At 44.7% G+C, this 15535-nt stretch overlaps 1 protein-coding gene across 1 annotated transcript in view; it reads left to right on the top strand.

The window, feature by feature from the left end:
- The window catches only part of ZCCHC24 (zinc finger CCHC-type containing 24), a 154058-nt gene that overhangs the window by 49810 nt on the left and 88713 nt on the right, over positions 1 to 15535 (top strand). Inside the window, exon 2 of the mRNA XM_040434779.1 lies at positions 9465 to 9665. Within this exon, the coding sequence (XP_040290713.1) occupies positions 9465 to 9665 (201 nt within the window). The remainder of the gene's footprint in view (positions 1 to 9464; positions 9666 to 15535) is intronic.

Here is a 15535-nt window from a genome sequence, read left to right as displayed (position 1 = left end):
CCGCGTCCGTTTTTTTCCTATCATTTGCATGGTAAACTTGACTTAGACTTTTTTTTACTTTCCTTCATGTCTGGTGATCCTCCAAAAATAAAGGAAGACACACGGAAAGCGTAGACAAGAATAGGACATGTTATATTTTTTTAACGGGGCCGCGGAACGAAGCCACGGATGCGGACAGCACACGGAGTGCTGTCCGCATCTTTTGCGGCCCCATTGAAGTGAATGGCGGCTCGGATGCGGACCCAAACAACGGTCGTGTGCATGAGGCCTAAAGTTTAGCTTTGCTCCTAAGGCCCCTTGCAGACAAGCGTTTGTCACGCTGCGAGTCCGCAGCGCAGCTCCCAGCCTGACGTCCCAGCACTGACAGGGTCACATAGCATTATATTGATTTATGATGCTATGTAACCCCTACAGTTCTGGACTATATTAGATGACACTGACATAATGCTGTCAGTGTTACATATGTAGCAGGGGCATTCTCAGCCGCGCTAAATCTGGATTTCAAGATCTCACTCATATGATCTCACTCACTTGTTATCAGGGTAACTTATTCTGTATGAAAGCTGTAAGCAGTTATCTCCCCTTTCTTCCCTATTGGCATCCTTTCATGGAACGGGGTGCGAGTTTAGTTATGTAGGGAGGAGATAAGCTGCTACCACACACCTCTCGGGCGAAACAAATGTGTCCGGTGTGTGCTGTAATTCAGCAATATTGAGCCTATACACATTAGATCTGAAAGAAATTGCCAGTCTTCTCTTTTCAGCTGTGCATATCTAAAAAGGTTGCTTTCTGTGACAGATTCTTAGAGGGAGATTTATCAAACTGGTGTAAAGTAGAACTGGCTTAGTTGCCCATAGCAACCAATCAGATTCCTCCTCTCATTTTACAAATGAGCTGTGAAAAATGAAAGGTGGGATCTGCTAGGTTGCTTTGGGCAGTTTTCCTTTACACCGATTTTGATAAATCGCCCCCTGGATCTTTTTATCAAAGTAAAAAGTAATACAGAACTACCTGTTGAGATGTTCTCAATAAGTATATTCAGTGGCGGTGCCAGTGGCGTCTGATCCTGACCTTGGGTCCCCAAAGTACAAAAATAGAAGAAGTAAACCGTAGCACTCCAACTTTTCAATGTAGTTTCTGTGTTTATTTCTCACCCAGCATGCAACGACTACAGTGAGGCTGATAAAGACTCACTGGATTCGAAACGTTGCATGCTGGGTGAGAAATAAACACAGAAACTACATTGAGAAGTTGGAGTGCTACGGTTTACTTCTTCTATTCCTGGATTTTTTTATGGCATCAGTCTCTTTTTTTTCATTAAAAAAACTGCAGTAAATAACAGTTATATATGAGTGAAAGAGTATTAAGAATTTCCCATTCACAGCATCCATTCAACTTCAGGGGGAAATCCACAAAATACAAATGTATATAAAAGTGTACAAACTGAACAGTACAGATATAGCACCGCACAGTATAGCACAGATAAATAAAAAAGAATGCCTCATTCACACAGTCAGTGTTCGGTCAGTGATTTCCATCAGTGATTTTGTGCCAAAACCAGGTCTAAACACAGAACAAGTGCAGATCTTTCCCATATACCTTTTGTCTGTGGAGGCTCACAATCACTGATGGAAATCACTGACCAAACACTGACATGTGGATAAGGCCTCATAAACACGGCCGTGTTCCGCGGCCGAGAGCGGTCCGTGGTAACACGGCCTGGATTCCTGTTGAGAGCAGGAGCGCGCTGCGTCATTGGTTGCTATGACGCCGTGCGCTTCATGCCGCCGCTGCACTACAGTAATACACTCGTATTTGTATTACTGTAGTCCATTGACTTGTATTACTGTAGTGCATAGCAACCAATGACGCCGTGCGCTCCTGCTCTCAACAGGAATACAGGCCGTGTCACCACGGACCGCTCTCGGCCGCGGAACACGGCCGTGTGCATGAGGCCTTATCCACATGTCAGTGATGTGCCTGTGGCCGTATCACTTGAATGGGTCCACAGATGTGGAATGGAAGCATGGATCGGAACCCCACGGAAGCACTATGGAGTGCTTCCATGGTGTTTCTGGCCATGACTCCGCACCGCAAAAAAATAGAACATGTTCTATTTATTTGTGGTGCGGACGGATCACGGACCCCACCCAATGGGTCTTGATCCGTCCCAGCCGCCGCACGGACATTGCCCGTGCATTGGGGACCGCAAATTGCAGTCTCCAATGCACGGAACGGCCGTGTGAACAAGCCCTTAGGCCTATTGCACACGGACGTTTTTTTTTTCCCGTTTACTGGGCGTTTTTTGCGTTCCGTATACGGTCCGTATACGGAACCATTAATTTCAATGGGTCCGCAAAAAAAACGGAATGTACTCCGTATGCATTCCGTTTCCGTATTTCCGTTCCGTTTTAACATAGAACATGTCCTATTATTGCCCGCAAATCACAGTCCGTGGCTCCATTCAAGTCAATGGGTCCGCAAAAAAACGGAACACATACGGAAATGCATCCGTATGTCTTCCGTTTCCGTTCCGTTTTTTGCTGAACCATCTATTGAAAATGTTATGCCCAGCCCAATTTTATCTATGTAATTACTGTATACTGTATATGCCATACGGAAAAAACGGAACGGAAAAAACGGAACAGAAACGGAAACAAAAAAAACGGAACAACGGATCCGTGAAAAACGGACCGCAAAACACTGAAAAAGCCATACGGTCGTGTGCAATAGGCCTTAGTCTAATACTTTGTGCAGCAGTACAGCATGATATGTATGAGGCTGGGCAGCTGCTCCTTGACAGTCACATCCACAGGACTACACTTTTTTGAGCTGCCAAATACATACAGTTCAATGCAGATTTGACAGAACAGTTTAAGATGGGACAGCCTGACTCCAGGTAGCACAGGCCAGTCAGCAGACAAAAAATGTTTTTTGGCATGTAGTTAGGAATCATATGCAGACCTGTATTCTACTGACAGGTCTTCAGGCCAAACACAGGAATTCCATGACATTCTATGTGACTCCTGCATTCTACTAATTTACTGCTCCTACGGCTAAAGGGAGTAATGTCAGCTAGGAAATAATTGCTACTAAGGGTAAAATGATGGACACCATGACGGAAACTTGTGCCTATAGTCAGTGGGGTCCGCCTGGCACCATTGGTGTCCATCATGTGACAGATCTGTCCCTGGCTTGAATTTGTTTTTATTGTAGCTAGGAAGTAACAGAAAACAGAAAGCCCAATGCAGATGTGAATACACCGTTATATAGTTCCGTAAGATATAAAATATATTATGTAAAAAAAAACATCATTCTGTGGGACTTGGGGTTAAGCCCCCACCACACTCCAGTGCATTTCATCCACAGGGATGATGTCATGTGGTAGCAGGGGTCTAGGGTATTTAAAAACATTGACATTCTGGAGATTTGTACTGTACCTCGGCATCATATATAATCCAAAAACAACATGTAACAAGAAAATAACTAACTGCAAAAAGGTGTGATATGCGTGTGATAATTGATTTACTTATTATACAGCCCATGTAGTTCTTTTCTAATTAATGTTAATCAATAGCTTCATAAAGCAATAATAACGCCTTATTTGGATGGTGGAAGTTACCGGTATATTGTTTTTACACTGTGACAAATCACAAATATTTTTACAATATTGGGCATGACATGGGAATTTTTTTTTATAAAACCCTTAAAATGTTATTCGATTATACAACAACCCACATTGAATAAACTCTGGAATAAATGATAGAACATTTGTCAGGGTTTCTCCACAGTCCTTTTAGGAGTTCAAATGTTTTACCCTATGTTTTGGCCCAACTTACCATACATCACCATCCTCCATAAGTTGTCACCCTTTTGATGGCACCATGCAAAGTCAGCAGCAGTGATTTATCCAGGGCTGAATCAGGCTTAGTAGGGGCCCCTGGGAACACTTTTGTTGTGGTGCATCACTAGTAACATTGTAATATAATGTGAGTAAGGCCTCCTGCACACGAACGTATTTTTTTGCGGTCCGCAAAAACGGGTCCCGTTTTCCCGTGATCCGTGACCGTTTTTTTCGTCCGTGGGTCTTCCTTGATTTTTGGAGGATCCACGGACATGAAAAAAAAGTCGTTTTGGTGTCCGCCTGGCCGTGCGGAGCCAAACGGATCCGTCCTGAATTACAATGCAAGTCAATGGGGACGGATCCGTTTGACGTTGACACAATATGGTGCCATTTCAAATGGATCCGTCCCCATTGACTTTCAATGTAAAGTCTGGAGTCCCTTTTATACCATCGGATCGGAGTTTTCTCCAATCCGATGATATATTTTAACTTGAAGCGTCCCCATCACCATGGGAACGCCTCTATGTTAGAATATACTGTCGGATATGAGTTAGATCGTGAAACCTCATTTCCGACAGTATATTCTAACACAGAGGCGTTCCCATGGTGATGGGGACGCTTCTAGTTAGAATATACTACACACTGTGTACATGACTGCCCCCTGCTGCCTAGCAGCATCCGATCTCTTACAGGGGGCCGTGATCAGCACAATTAACCCCTCAGGTGCCGCACCTGAAGGGGTTAATTGTACTATCATATCCCCCTGTAAGAGATCAGGGCTGCCAGGCAGCAGGGGGCAGACCCCCCCCCCCCTCCCCAGTTTGAATATCATTGGTGGCCAGTGCGGCCCCCCCCCCCTTCCTCCTCTATTGTAATAAATCGTTGGTGGCACAGTGTGCGCCCCCCCCCCTTCCTCCCTCTATTGTAATAATTCGTTGGTGGCACAGTGTGCCCCCCCCGCCCCCCCTTCCTCCCTTTATTGTAATAATTCGTTGGTGGCACAGTGTGCGCCCCCCCCCCCTTCCTCCCTCTATTGTAATAAATCGTTGGTGGCACAGTGTGCGCCCCCCATTGGCCCCCCTCCCTCTATAGCAATAACAACATTGGTGGCCAGTGTGCGGCCTCCCATCTACCCCCCCCCCCCCCGATCATTGGTGGCAGCGGGTTACTAGCAATAGTACAATAGTAAAAGATTCATACTTACCTGGGAGCTGCGATGTTCGTGTCCGGCCGGGAGCTCCTCCTACTGGGAAGTGACAGTTCATTTAGCAATGCGCCGCATAGACCTGTCACTTACCAGTAGGTGGAGCTCCCGGCCGGACACGAACATCGCAGCAGCCGGTAAGTATGAATCTTCTACTATTGTACTATTGCTAAGTAACCATGGCAACCAGGACTGTAGTAGCGTCCTGGTTGCCATGGTTACCGATCGGAGCCCCAGCGATTAAACTGGGACTCCGATCGGAACTCCGCTGCCACCAATGATGGGGGGGGGGGGGGGATGGGAGGCCGCACACTGACCACCAATGTTGTTAATGCTATAGAGGGAGGGGGGGCCGATGGGGGGCGCACACTGTGCCACCAACGAATTATTACAATTGAGGGAGGGAGGGGGGGGGGGCGCACACTGCGCCGCCAACAAATTTTTACAATAGAGGGAGGGCCGCACTGGCCACCAACCTATTATTACAATAGAGGGGGGGGGGCCGCACTGGCCACCAATGATATTCAAACTGGGGAGGGGGGGGGGGGTCTGCCCCCTGCTGCCTGGCAGCCCTGATCTCTTACAGGGGGCCGTGATCAGCACAATTAACCCCTTCAGGTGCCGCACCTAAAAGGGTTAATTGTGCTGATCACGGCCCCCTGTAAGAGATCAGGGCTGCCAGGCAGCAGGGGGCAGTCTTGTACACAGTTTGTAGTGTATTCTAACTAGAAGCGTCCCCATCACCATGGGAACGCTTCTGTGTTAGAATATACTGTCGGTTCTGAAAAAGCTTTCATGCAGACGGATCTTCGGATCCGTCTGTATAAAAACTAACCTACGGCCACGGATCACGGACACGGATGCCAATCTTGTGTGCATCCGTGTTCTTTCACGGACCCATTGACTTGAATGGGTCCGTGAACCGTTGGCCGTGAAAAAAATAGGACAGGTCATATTTTTTTCACGGCCAGGAAACACGGATCACGGATGCGGCTGCAAAACGGTGCATTTTCCGTTTTTTCCACGGACCCATTGAAAGTCAATGGGTCCGCGAAAAAAAACGGAAAACGGCACAACGGTCGTGTGCAGGAGGCCTAAATGATGCTGAGTATGGATTGTTGGCACATCCCATGCTTGATCTGTGATGTTGTGCTTTTATATCCCTGATCCTTTGCTTCTTGGCAGGGGTATAACTATAATTCATAGAGCCCTATAGCAAAATAAAGCCTCATGCACACGTCCGTGAAACACGGACCGTGTAATACCGGCCTGGATTTCTTCTGAGTGCATTGGTTGCTATGATCTATACCAGTGTACTACTGCACTGCGGCGGCAGCAGGAAGCGCACGGCGTCATAGCAACCAATGACGCCGTATGCTCCTGCACTCAGAAGAAATCCAGGCCGGTATCACACGGGCTTAGGCCTCTTTCACACTACCGTTTTTATTTTTTTCGTTTTGCGGGACGTTTTTTGCGTTCCGTATACGGAACCATTCATTTCAATGGGTCTGCAAAAAAAACGGAATGTACTCCGTATGCATTCCGTTTCCGTATTTCCGTATCTCCGTTCCGTGCAAAGATAGAACATGTCCTATATTTAGCCGCAAATCACGTTCCGTGGCTCCATTAAAGTCAATGGGTCCGCAAAAAAAACAGAATGCATACGGAAACGCATCTGTATGTCTTCCGTATCCGTTTTTTGCAGAACCATCTATTGAAAATGTTATGCCCAGCCAAATTTGTTCTATGTAATTACTGTATACTGTATATGCCATACGGAAAAACGGAACGGAAACAAAAAACGGAACAACGAATCCGTGAAAAACGGACCGCAAAACACTGAAATAGCCATACGGTAGTGTGAAAGAGGCCTTAGGCCTCATGCACACGGCCGTTCTTTGGGTCTGCATCGGCGGCCCGGATGCTGACCGATTCACTTCAATGGGGTCGCAAAAGATGCGGACAGCACTCCGTGTGCTGTCCGCATCCGTTGCTCCGTTCCGTGGCCCCGCTAAAAAAATATAACATGTCCTATCCGTGTTTTGCGGATCCGCGATTTGCAGACTGCAAAACACACCACGGTCGTGTGCATGAGGCCTTAAGATGTATACTATCATTATATATCAGAAAACCCGCATTATAGCAGAAAGCTACCATATTGCCATTACCCACAAAAGTTGCAGTGTTCTTGCACCTGACTGGGCCCCCAACCTCTGAGCACCATAATGAGTTGCTATGGCTATGGCTCCCTGGAAGTAAGCAGTGTCAGGCAGCAGTTAATTTACAATAGTTAATAAACATGAATCTCTGCCACCGGGTTCCTACATGTTAGCAGTAGAGATGTGATAGCCCAGCTCCGAACAATCTATCTTGGTGCTGGGGGTACCTGGAAAGCACTTGAAGAAAGTGGAAGGTAGAGCCCCTCTTTGGTGAATGCTCCTGGGCAGTTGCCCCTGTTGCCCTCCCAGTAATTAAACCCTGGATAGATCTAATTGCATGGTACGCAGTTTTATTTTCTAAAAGTATGCGTGTAAGCCCATAATATTCATTGGTATCTGACCGGAGTCATTAAATATCTCCCATCATTGGAGTAGGAAGAGAGTCACTTGTAATCTCCCCCTCACCAATTTGTGGTCCTCTCAAATTTAAAAATGTTTCCTTGAGGTTACAGCAGAAGGCCACACTAGTCTGCTTGTCTGAGTAGAGCTGTGAATGGGAAACTGGGATCTCAATACATGCTTTAAATAGATGCAGATGAATTCTGCATCCCAGTCTATTTCAGAAGCAGCCGAGCCCCCGCTATGAATGCACAGCTAAAGTAGAGTGTTATTTTAAGGCCCTGTCATGAACCTTAGTGTCTGCTTGTTTTTTATATATATGCGGGCAACATATTCAGCTGCTCTTTAACATGTTTCTGGTTCCATTACTAGCATCTCAAACTTTATTAAAATTATGTAAAAGGATTCATTGCAATAGAGGAAGCACAGGCTCGGTCCAAAGGTCCATGCTGTGACCTAACGTAACCTGTAGAGGACCTTAGAATTTTGTCATATACCATCATGTTCAAGTAGTCTGTTTGTGCTGTTTTTTATGTCTTACCTGACTGGATAACGAGTTCTAAAAGGGAGGAATCCATCATTAGTCAGTGATGCCTCATACAATAGATGTAGTGATACAGTTCTCGAGGCAGAAATGGGAAACTTTAAGGAAGCCTGAACAAAAACACTCATTGCAGGACATTGTTTTGCTGCACTCTGTATTTCAATGCAATGAAATCATTCTGCAATGTTCTGCCAATTGTTTGGTCGTGTTTCATTTAATGACCCACCCCCACTCCCCAATCTGCTTTATTTGCCAAACACAGGACGGGTTCATCAAAGTCCTCGAAACATTTTCCGCCATGGAAAACTTTACTTTCGTTTTATGCTCAGTATTTATTTCCAGCCCAGGGATTCAGTAGTTAGCGTCAATGATGTCCAGAATGAATTCATGTAATTTTGTTTTCAGATGCAGTAGGATCAGGATGTCACTAGAAAGAAAGTCATTTTAGGGTACTTTCACACTAGCGTCGCTGGATTCTGGCAGGCAGTTCTGTCGCCGGAACTGCCTGCCGGATCCGGCAATCTGTAAACGGATACCATTTGTAGATGGATCGGGATGCGGATCCGTCTCACAAATGTATTGCAATACCGGATCCATCTCTCCGGTTGTCATCCGGAAAAACGGATCCGGTATTTATCTTTTTCACATTTTTAAAGGTCTGCGCATGCGCAGGCCACAAAACCAAATCTGTTTTTCCGGAACTTTTAGGGCCGATCCGGCATTAATGTATTTCAATGTAAAATAATGCCAAGTGTTCCGGAATTTTGGCCGGATCCGGTATTAATGTATTTCAATGTAAAATAATGCCAAGTGTTCCGGAATTTTGGACTGAGAAAATACCGCAGCATGCCTGCGGTATTTTCTCTGTCCAAAAACCGTACAGTGACTGAACTGACGACATCCTGATGCATACTGAATGGATTGCTCTCCATTCAGAATGAATTAGGATAAAACTATTGAGCCCCTAGGGCGGAACTCGATACCGGAAAAGAAAAGAAAAACGCTAGTGTGAAAGTACCCTGATGCAAACAGTGCTTAGGGAATATATGTGGTAAAGGGAGGACACACTTTTCTGAATGATGAACCTTTGCTTTGTTATGTCTGCTGACTTGAAAACGCAGAGTAAACTCTCATAGGAAACCCTTTCCCTTGCTCCAAAGGTCATAGCTAGCTCTTTGAAGCACATGTATGGTTAATGTATTGAGGTCAACTTTAGATGATGATGTAAGGAAAGTTAAGAAATTGTTCAGAATTTATAAAATGTATGCACACATGTGTCTTCCAAAGTCTCAAACTGTTTCATGTCTCAAACAGGCACTGGGCAGTAGTCTTTATAAAAATGCATCTCCTTATGGATCTTTGAACAACATTGTGGATGGGCTGAGTTCTCTAACTGAACACTTCTCAGAAATTTCCCTCAACTCAGAGAACAGGAAACCCAGCAAGAGGCCTCCTCCAAACTACTTGTGTCACCTCTGCTTCAACAAAGGCCATTATATTAAGGACTGTCCACAGGTAAGAGATATTTATACATCTCCATTGAAGGATATTATGGTAGATTGTACAGTTTGGATATTTTGGTCAAGAACGGATTGGTAGCAACCAACGTCTATAATATAATGTGTAAAGTGGACTTACTGACTTCTTTGTCACTAGACATAATACAGGGTATTTGTTTTCTGGAGTATTCCTTTAAAGAGGACCGGTCACCACAAAATGCAATCTGCAGGCAGCCTGTTATGGAACACGGGAAGCTGGGCAGATTAATAGATAGTTTGGTGGAAAAAGATTCAGTAAAACTTACAATCTGTGAAATCTTTGGAAAAGAGAAGGTATGAAGGCTTTATTGAAGTGGTGGAAGCATGAAAGCTAAATCCACTTTTAGGATTTTTTGGGTTTTAGTTAGGGTCTAATTTCTGCTTTGAACCCACAATATTTTAACTCTGATCACCTACAGTCAGCTGTCAACCAAACAAATTCTGTTGACCACCAACAAATCACACTTTTTAACACATGTAAACCTCGGATCTATGTCAGAACCATAGTTATTTAGGAGTCTACGGAATTCTATTTAATCATCTTCAGTGTGTGAATGTGTCAGTCCACTTCGATTTAAATACTAAATAATAGTAAAGTGAGTCTTACAGCTCTGTTTCTGGCAGCCTTTCAAAGCTGATACCCTATGTATTCTGTAAGGAAAAATTATATCAGGAAGGATATAAAGAGATGAACATGTGATTCTTTGGTTCAACAGGAGGTCCATCCAGAAATATAAGGACATGGAAATAGTGCCTCGTGGAACTGTCCGGGCCCAAAAGGAACACATTTTCTGATGAAGAGCAGGCTAATAATTGTAGTAAATGTAATTCACTGGTTTAATGGTGACTTGCAGTAAAAGCAAACATAAAATGACAAGTATGGTAAACATCTCAAAATGAGAAGCTTGTGTTTACTTCATCTAAGCATTGTAGTCAAAGTGCTGCAATGGGTACCGAAGAAAGAACATTTTCGACTGTAAAATAAGGGTACTTTCACACTTGCGTTTATTCTTTTCCGGTATTGAGTTCCGTCCTAGGGGCTCTATGCTGGAAAAGAACTGATCAGTTTTATCCCCATGTATTCTGAATAGAGAGTAATCCGTTCAGGATGTCTTCAGTTCAGTTTTTTTTGACTGATCAGGACAAAGATAACACCGCAGCATGCTACGGTTTTATCTCCGGCCAAAAAACTGATGACTTGCCTGAATGCCGGATCTGGCATTTTTTTCCCATAGGTATGTATTAATGCCGGATCCGGCATTCAAAATCCTGATCAGTCTTACAAATGCCATCAGTTGGCATACGTTCTGCCGGATCCGGCAGGCAGTTCCGGCGACAAGTGTGAAAGAAGCCTAATGTTAAAAACCTGCATACTCATAAAGCTACTTTCCTGGGAGCAATAATAATAATATTAAAATATAGTACAGACATATTCAGACAGCTTTTTACAGTCATCAGGAGAAGTAACCATACAAAATTGCAGATAATTAAAATTATTCATCACAAATACCAACAAACGGAGAAAAAAGAAGATCTTAAAGCGTCACCAAATTTTCAAAAAACATTTGATAAATTTTGATCCGTGGGGTTTGAGTGCTGAGACCCCAACTGTTTGCTAGAATGAGGAGAGATGAGCTGCAGGAGATAGGCTTACCAGAAGTTTATGGGCCCGTCTTGATTCCATACAGTGGGCTTCTGAGTGTTGAGACCCCCATCAACCTCTAGAATGAGTAGAAATGGGCTCAGTAGTCTATAGGCCCATCTAAATTCTGTACTCGGCAGGGAGGAGAGAGAACATGGTATACGAGTGCTTCTCTCTCCTCGTTTTAGCAATTGTGAAGGTCTCAGCAGCCAGACCCCCACTGATCAAAACTCTTGATATATCTCTCTGACGTATCAAAAGTTTTGAAACTTTGTGAGCCCATAACTATAAGACCCTAGTAAGACTAAATGTGCCCCTTCAATGGTAGACTTGTAAACTATAGCAACATAAAAGGGACATAGAAGCCTGTGCTAACCAGTATTTGTACCGCTGACCATGCCTTAGCCCCCTATGCTTCCCAAGAGCATCAGCTTTAGTAATCATTTTATATCTAAAGTGTTCTGCATAGTTCAGCAGTTTTTACTTAAAAAAATAATGCAGCTTTCAAGATACTTCAAATAAAATCCATATGTTTCCACAACCCCCTCTTTACCTTCCTAAAATAATAGCTCCCCCTCCTTGTATCAGCTGGATTGGGTTACCAAAGTGAAATCAAGAGGAATTCCAGGAACAGCTGTAACTCTACCCTCCCGTGTGTACATACTCAGAAACTAGCTGCATGCCTGATAGGTTCAGAGCTCCCAGTCTCTGTACTGTAATCTGCATTGGTGAAGAAACGTTCAAGCCTCATCATCTTCTGCTTTCAGGTTCACTTACTGTAACCATACAAATAACAAGGTGCAAAAAGACTTTGGGGAACAGTTGTCAAATCTCTTGTGGCGTAGAAGCGATGTCACATGCAACATTTTGTGTACAGTGTTGCACATTTTGTGGGTTTCGGTAATCTGCACCTTCCCACATCACGTTGAGTGGAGAGAGCCTTAGGCTACTTTCACATCTGCGCTTTCCCTTTCCGCTATTCAGATCCGTCATAGGATCTCAATAGCGGGGGAAAACACTTCAGTTTTGTCCCCATTCATTGTCAATGGGGACAAAACTGAACGAAACAGAATGCATTCCGTTCCGTTTGGTTGCGTCCCCATCGCGGACAGAATAACTCTGCAAGCTTTTTATGTCCACAATGTGGTGCAGGGCAAGACGGATCTGTCGTGACACACAATGTAAGCCAATGGTGGCAGATCCGTTTTCTCATACACAATAGAAAACTGATCCGTCTACCCAATGGTTTTAGAGACGTATTCGTCTGTGATGAATTTTACACAGCTGAAAATATATCTTCTGTTCTGTTTGCCGACAATGCTGGAGAGTACAAATCAATTGACTGCCACAGCGCCTGATACATTAATTGCTGCATGCTCCACTATATAAATCCCTGGTCACACAACCCTCCATAGGCAGGCAAGCCACATGCCCCTCCATATAGAGAGTCCACCACATGCCCTATATAGAGTGCTTTTCAATGCAGGGACTTATTCCCATATTTTGTTTCATTGGGTCCTCCATCAGCTACACGTTATAGTTTCCCAACTCGTGATTGGTCCCCAGTTCACAGGATAGTTCAGGATTTAGGGGTATGTGGGAGAGGGCTCCTAGGACAGTGAGATTGGGTCAGGGGTTCGGGAAAGGACTGCTGTATCTGAGACACTTTGTGTACCAAAATATTGTTAGCTTACATAGTTGAAGTCATTGTGTCTCTTTTACAGCAAACTAAGCTGTAAAAACCAGTGTCAGGCAGCTGCTGCCAAGGCCAATAAGATGATGGGTTGCACCAAAAGGGGCAAAGATGCCCGTGATAAGAACATATTCCTACAACTTTACAAATCACTAGTCAGACCACACATGGAGTACTGTGTACAGTTCTGGGCTCCTGTGAACAAGGCAGACATAGCAGAGCTGGAGAGGGTCCAGAGGAGGGCAACTAATGTAATAACTGGAATGAGGGAACTACAGTACCCTGAAAGATTATCAAAATTAGGGTTATTCACTTTAGAAAAAAAGATGACTGAGGGGAGATCTAATAACTATGTATAAATATATCAGGGCTCAGTACAGAGATCTCTCCCATCATCTATTTATCCCCAGGACTGTGACAAGGAGACATCCTCTGCGCCTGGAGGAAAGAAGGTTTTTTACACAAACATAGAAGAGGATTCTTTACAGTAAGAGCAGTGAGACTATAGAACTCTTTGCCTGAGGAGGTGGTGATGGTGAGTGTAACGGGGCGCCGAAGGCGCACTCGGTCTCCCATCAGCCGCAGACCTGCTGCTTAGCTTCGGGAGCGAGGATCTGTGTTCGACCTCGTTCCCATGGCGGCTTTTGCTAACTGGGAGGCTCCCTGCTCCTAGGTCTGCCTTGAGCGCCGAGCTGATCACTCGGTGCTCGACTTGTCTGTCTGTCGGTCATGTGACGCTGGCCACGTCACATGACCCTCACTCCCCACTATAAATACAGGCAACCTGCTGGCTACAGGTTGCCTGTGATTTTGGTCCTTTAGGCTGTGTATTATTATTGTTATTAAGCTTACCTTTGGATTTGACCCTTGATCTGCTTCCTGACACCTCTTCTGCCTGCTCCCTGAACCTTGATGCTACCTCTCGGATTTTGACCTCGGCTTGCTTTTGGATTTTGTCTTTGCCTCTTCTCTTGTACTGACGTGACCTCCTGGATTTTGACCTCGGCCCGCTCTCGGATCTGTCTCTGTCTCCTCCCTTGTACTGACGTGACCTCCTGGACTGACCCCGGCTAGTTGACCCGACTCGCCCTTCCGTTTTTGGTGGTACCTTGCTTGTTCCACCTCTCTGTCCGCTCGAGTGCTACCTCTCATTGGCTGTCCGCTTCCCTTCTCTCTATATCTCTCTACTTGCACTTACTCAGGTCAGGGACTGTCGCCCAGTTGCGCCCCGTCACCTAGGGCGGGTGGTGCAAGTAGGCAGGGACAGGGGACCGGGTGGCAGCTCAGGGGGTGCACCTCCGCTCTATCTTTATACCCGTGACGCTACCCCGTGACAGTAAGTTAACTAAAAGAGTTCAAGAGGGGCCTGGATGTATTTCTGGAGTGTAATAATATTACAGGCTATAGCTAGTAGAGGGGGATCGTTGACCCAGGGAGTTATCTAATTGCCTTATGTGGGGAAAATTGGCTTCTACCTCACAGTTTTTTTTTTTCCTTCCTCTGGATCAACTTGCAGGATAACAGGCTGAACTGGATGGACAAATGTCTTTTTTCGGCCTTATATACTATGTTACTATGTATGTTAGTTGTTTTGTTACATGGGAGTATGGGTTATGGTTGCCAGGGTTGGAGCTAGAAGCTGCAATGTAGTGTCTAGTAGCCTTTTTTTTTTGTCTTTATTTTTTTACTTTACACTTTATGACCCCATGAGGTCTTACAAGCCTTACTGCACAACTAATTTGAGTCTGCTAAGACCCAGCAGATTGTGCAGACACCCAGCTCCCAGCAATCACATGATTGCTAGTACTGGAGCACAAAGTGACATTGCCGCTTTCTGATTGAGTGCTGTGTATACAGGGATGGAGAAGTCAGGGATGGTGAAAAAAAATCCCTAACTTCTTAATGGGGAGCCCAGCGCTCCCGTAGCTGTTCAATGAGCTTGCAGCTGCTAACGCTACAAGGACGTTCAGGAATATCCTTGTAGAGTTATATGATGACAGTCTGGATGTTTATAGTATAGTGGTGGTCATCAGTCGGTTAAAGAATCAACCACTAAAAGGCTATTGTCATCCAAAACGTACCCATAGGATATGTCATAGATGTCTGATAGATGTGGCTTCCTACTCTCAGACCTGCTCCTGTCTCTATAATGGGGTTTAGTGAGCAATGAGACTATGGAATTTTTTATTCCCCTAAAGTGGGGAAAATTGGCTTCTACCTCACAGGGTTTTTTTGCCTTCCTCTGGATCAACTTGGAGGATAACAGGCCGAACTGGATGAACAAATGTCTTTTTTCGGCCTTATGTACTATGTTACTATGTTAGTGTAAACAGACTAAGGTTCTTTTCACACTGGTGCTATTGCCAGTCTGTCAGGGTTTCCAGTATTTTTTATGACAAGATTATTATGACCTGCAGCCCAGTAATAGTGATCAGATATACTGAAGCCTTATCAAACCTCTTTGATACGTAAGGTCAGATCTGACATAGCTGTCGTAGCTCTGAGTTTTTTT

Source organism: Bufo bufo, chromosome 6 (assembly GCF_905171765.1).
Source record: "Bufo bufo chromosome 6, aBufBuf1.1, whole genome shotgun sequence".
Lineage (NCBI taxonomy): Eukaryota > Metazoa > Chordata > Amphibia > Anura > Bufonidae > Bufo > Bufo bufo.
This window is presented reverse-complemented; position numbering and strand designations above follow the sequence as displayed.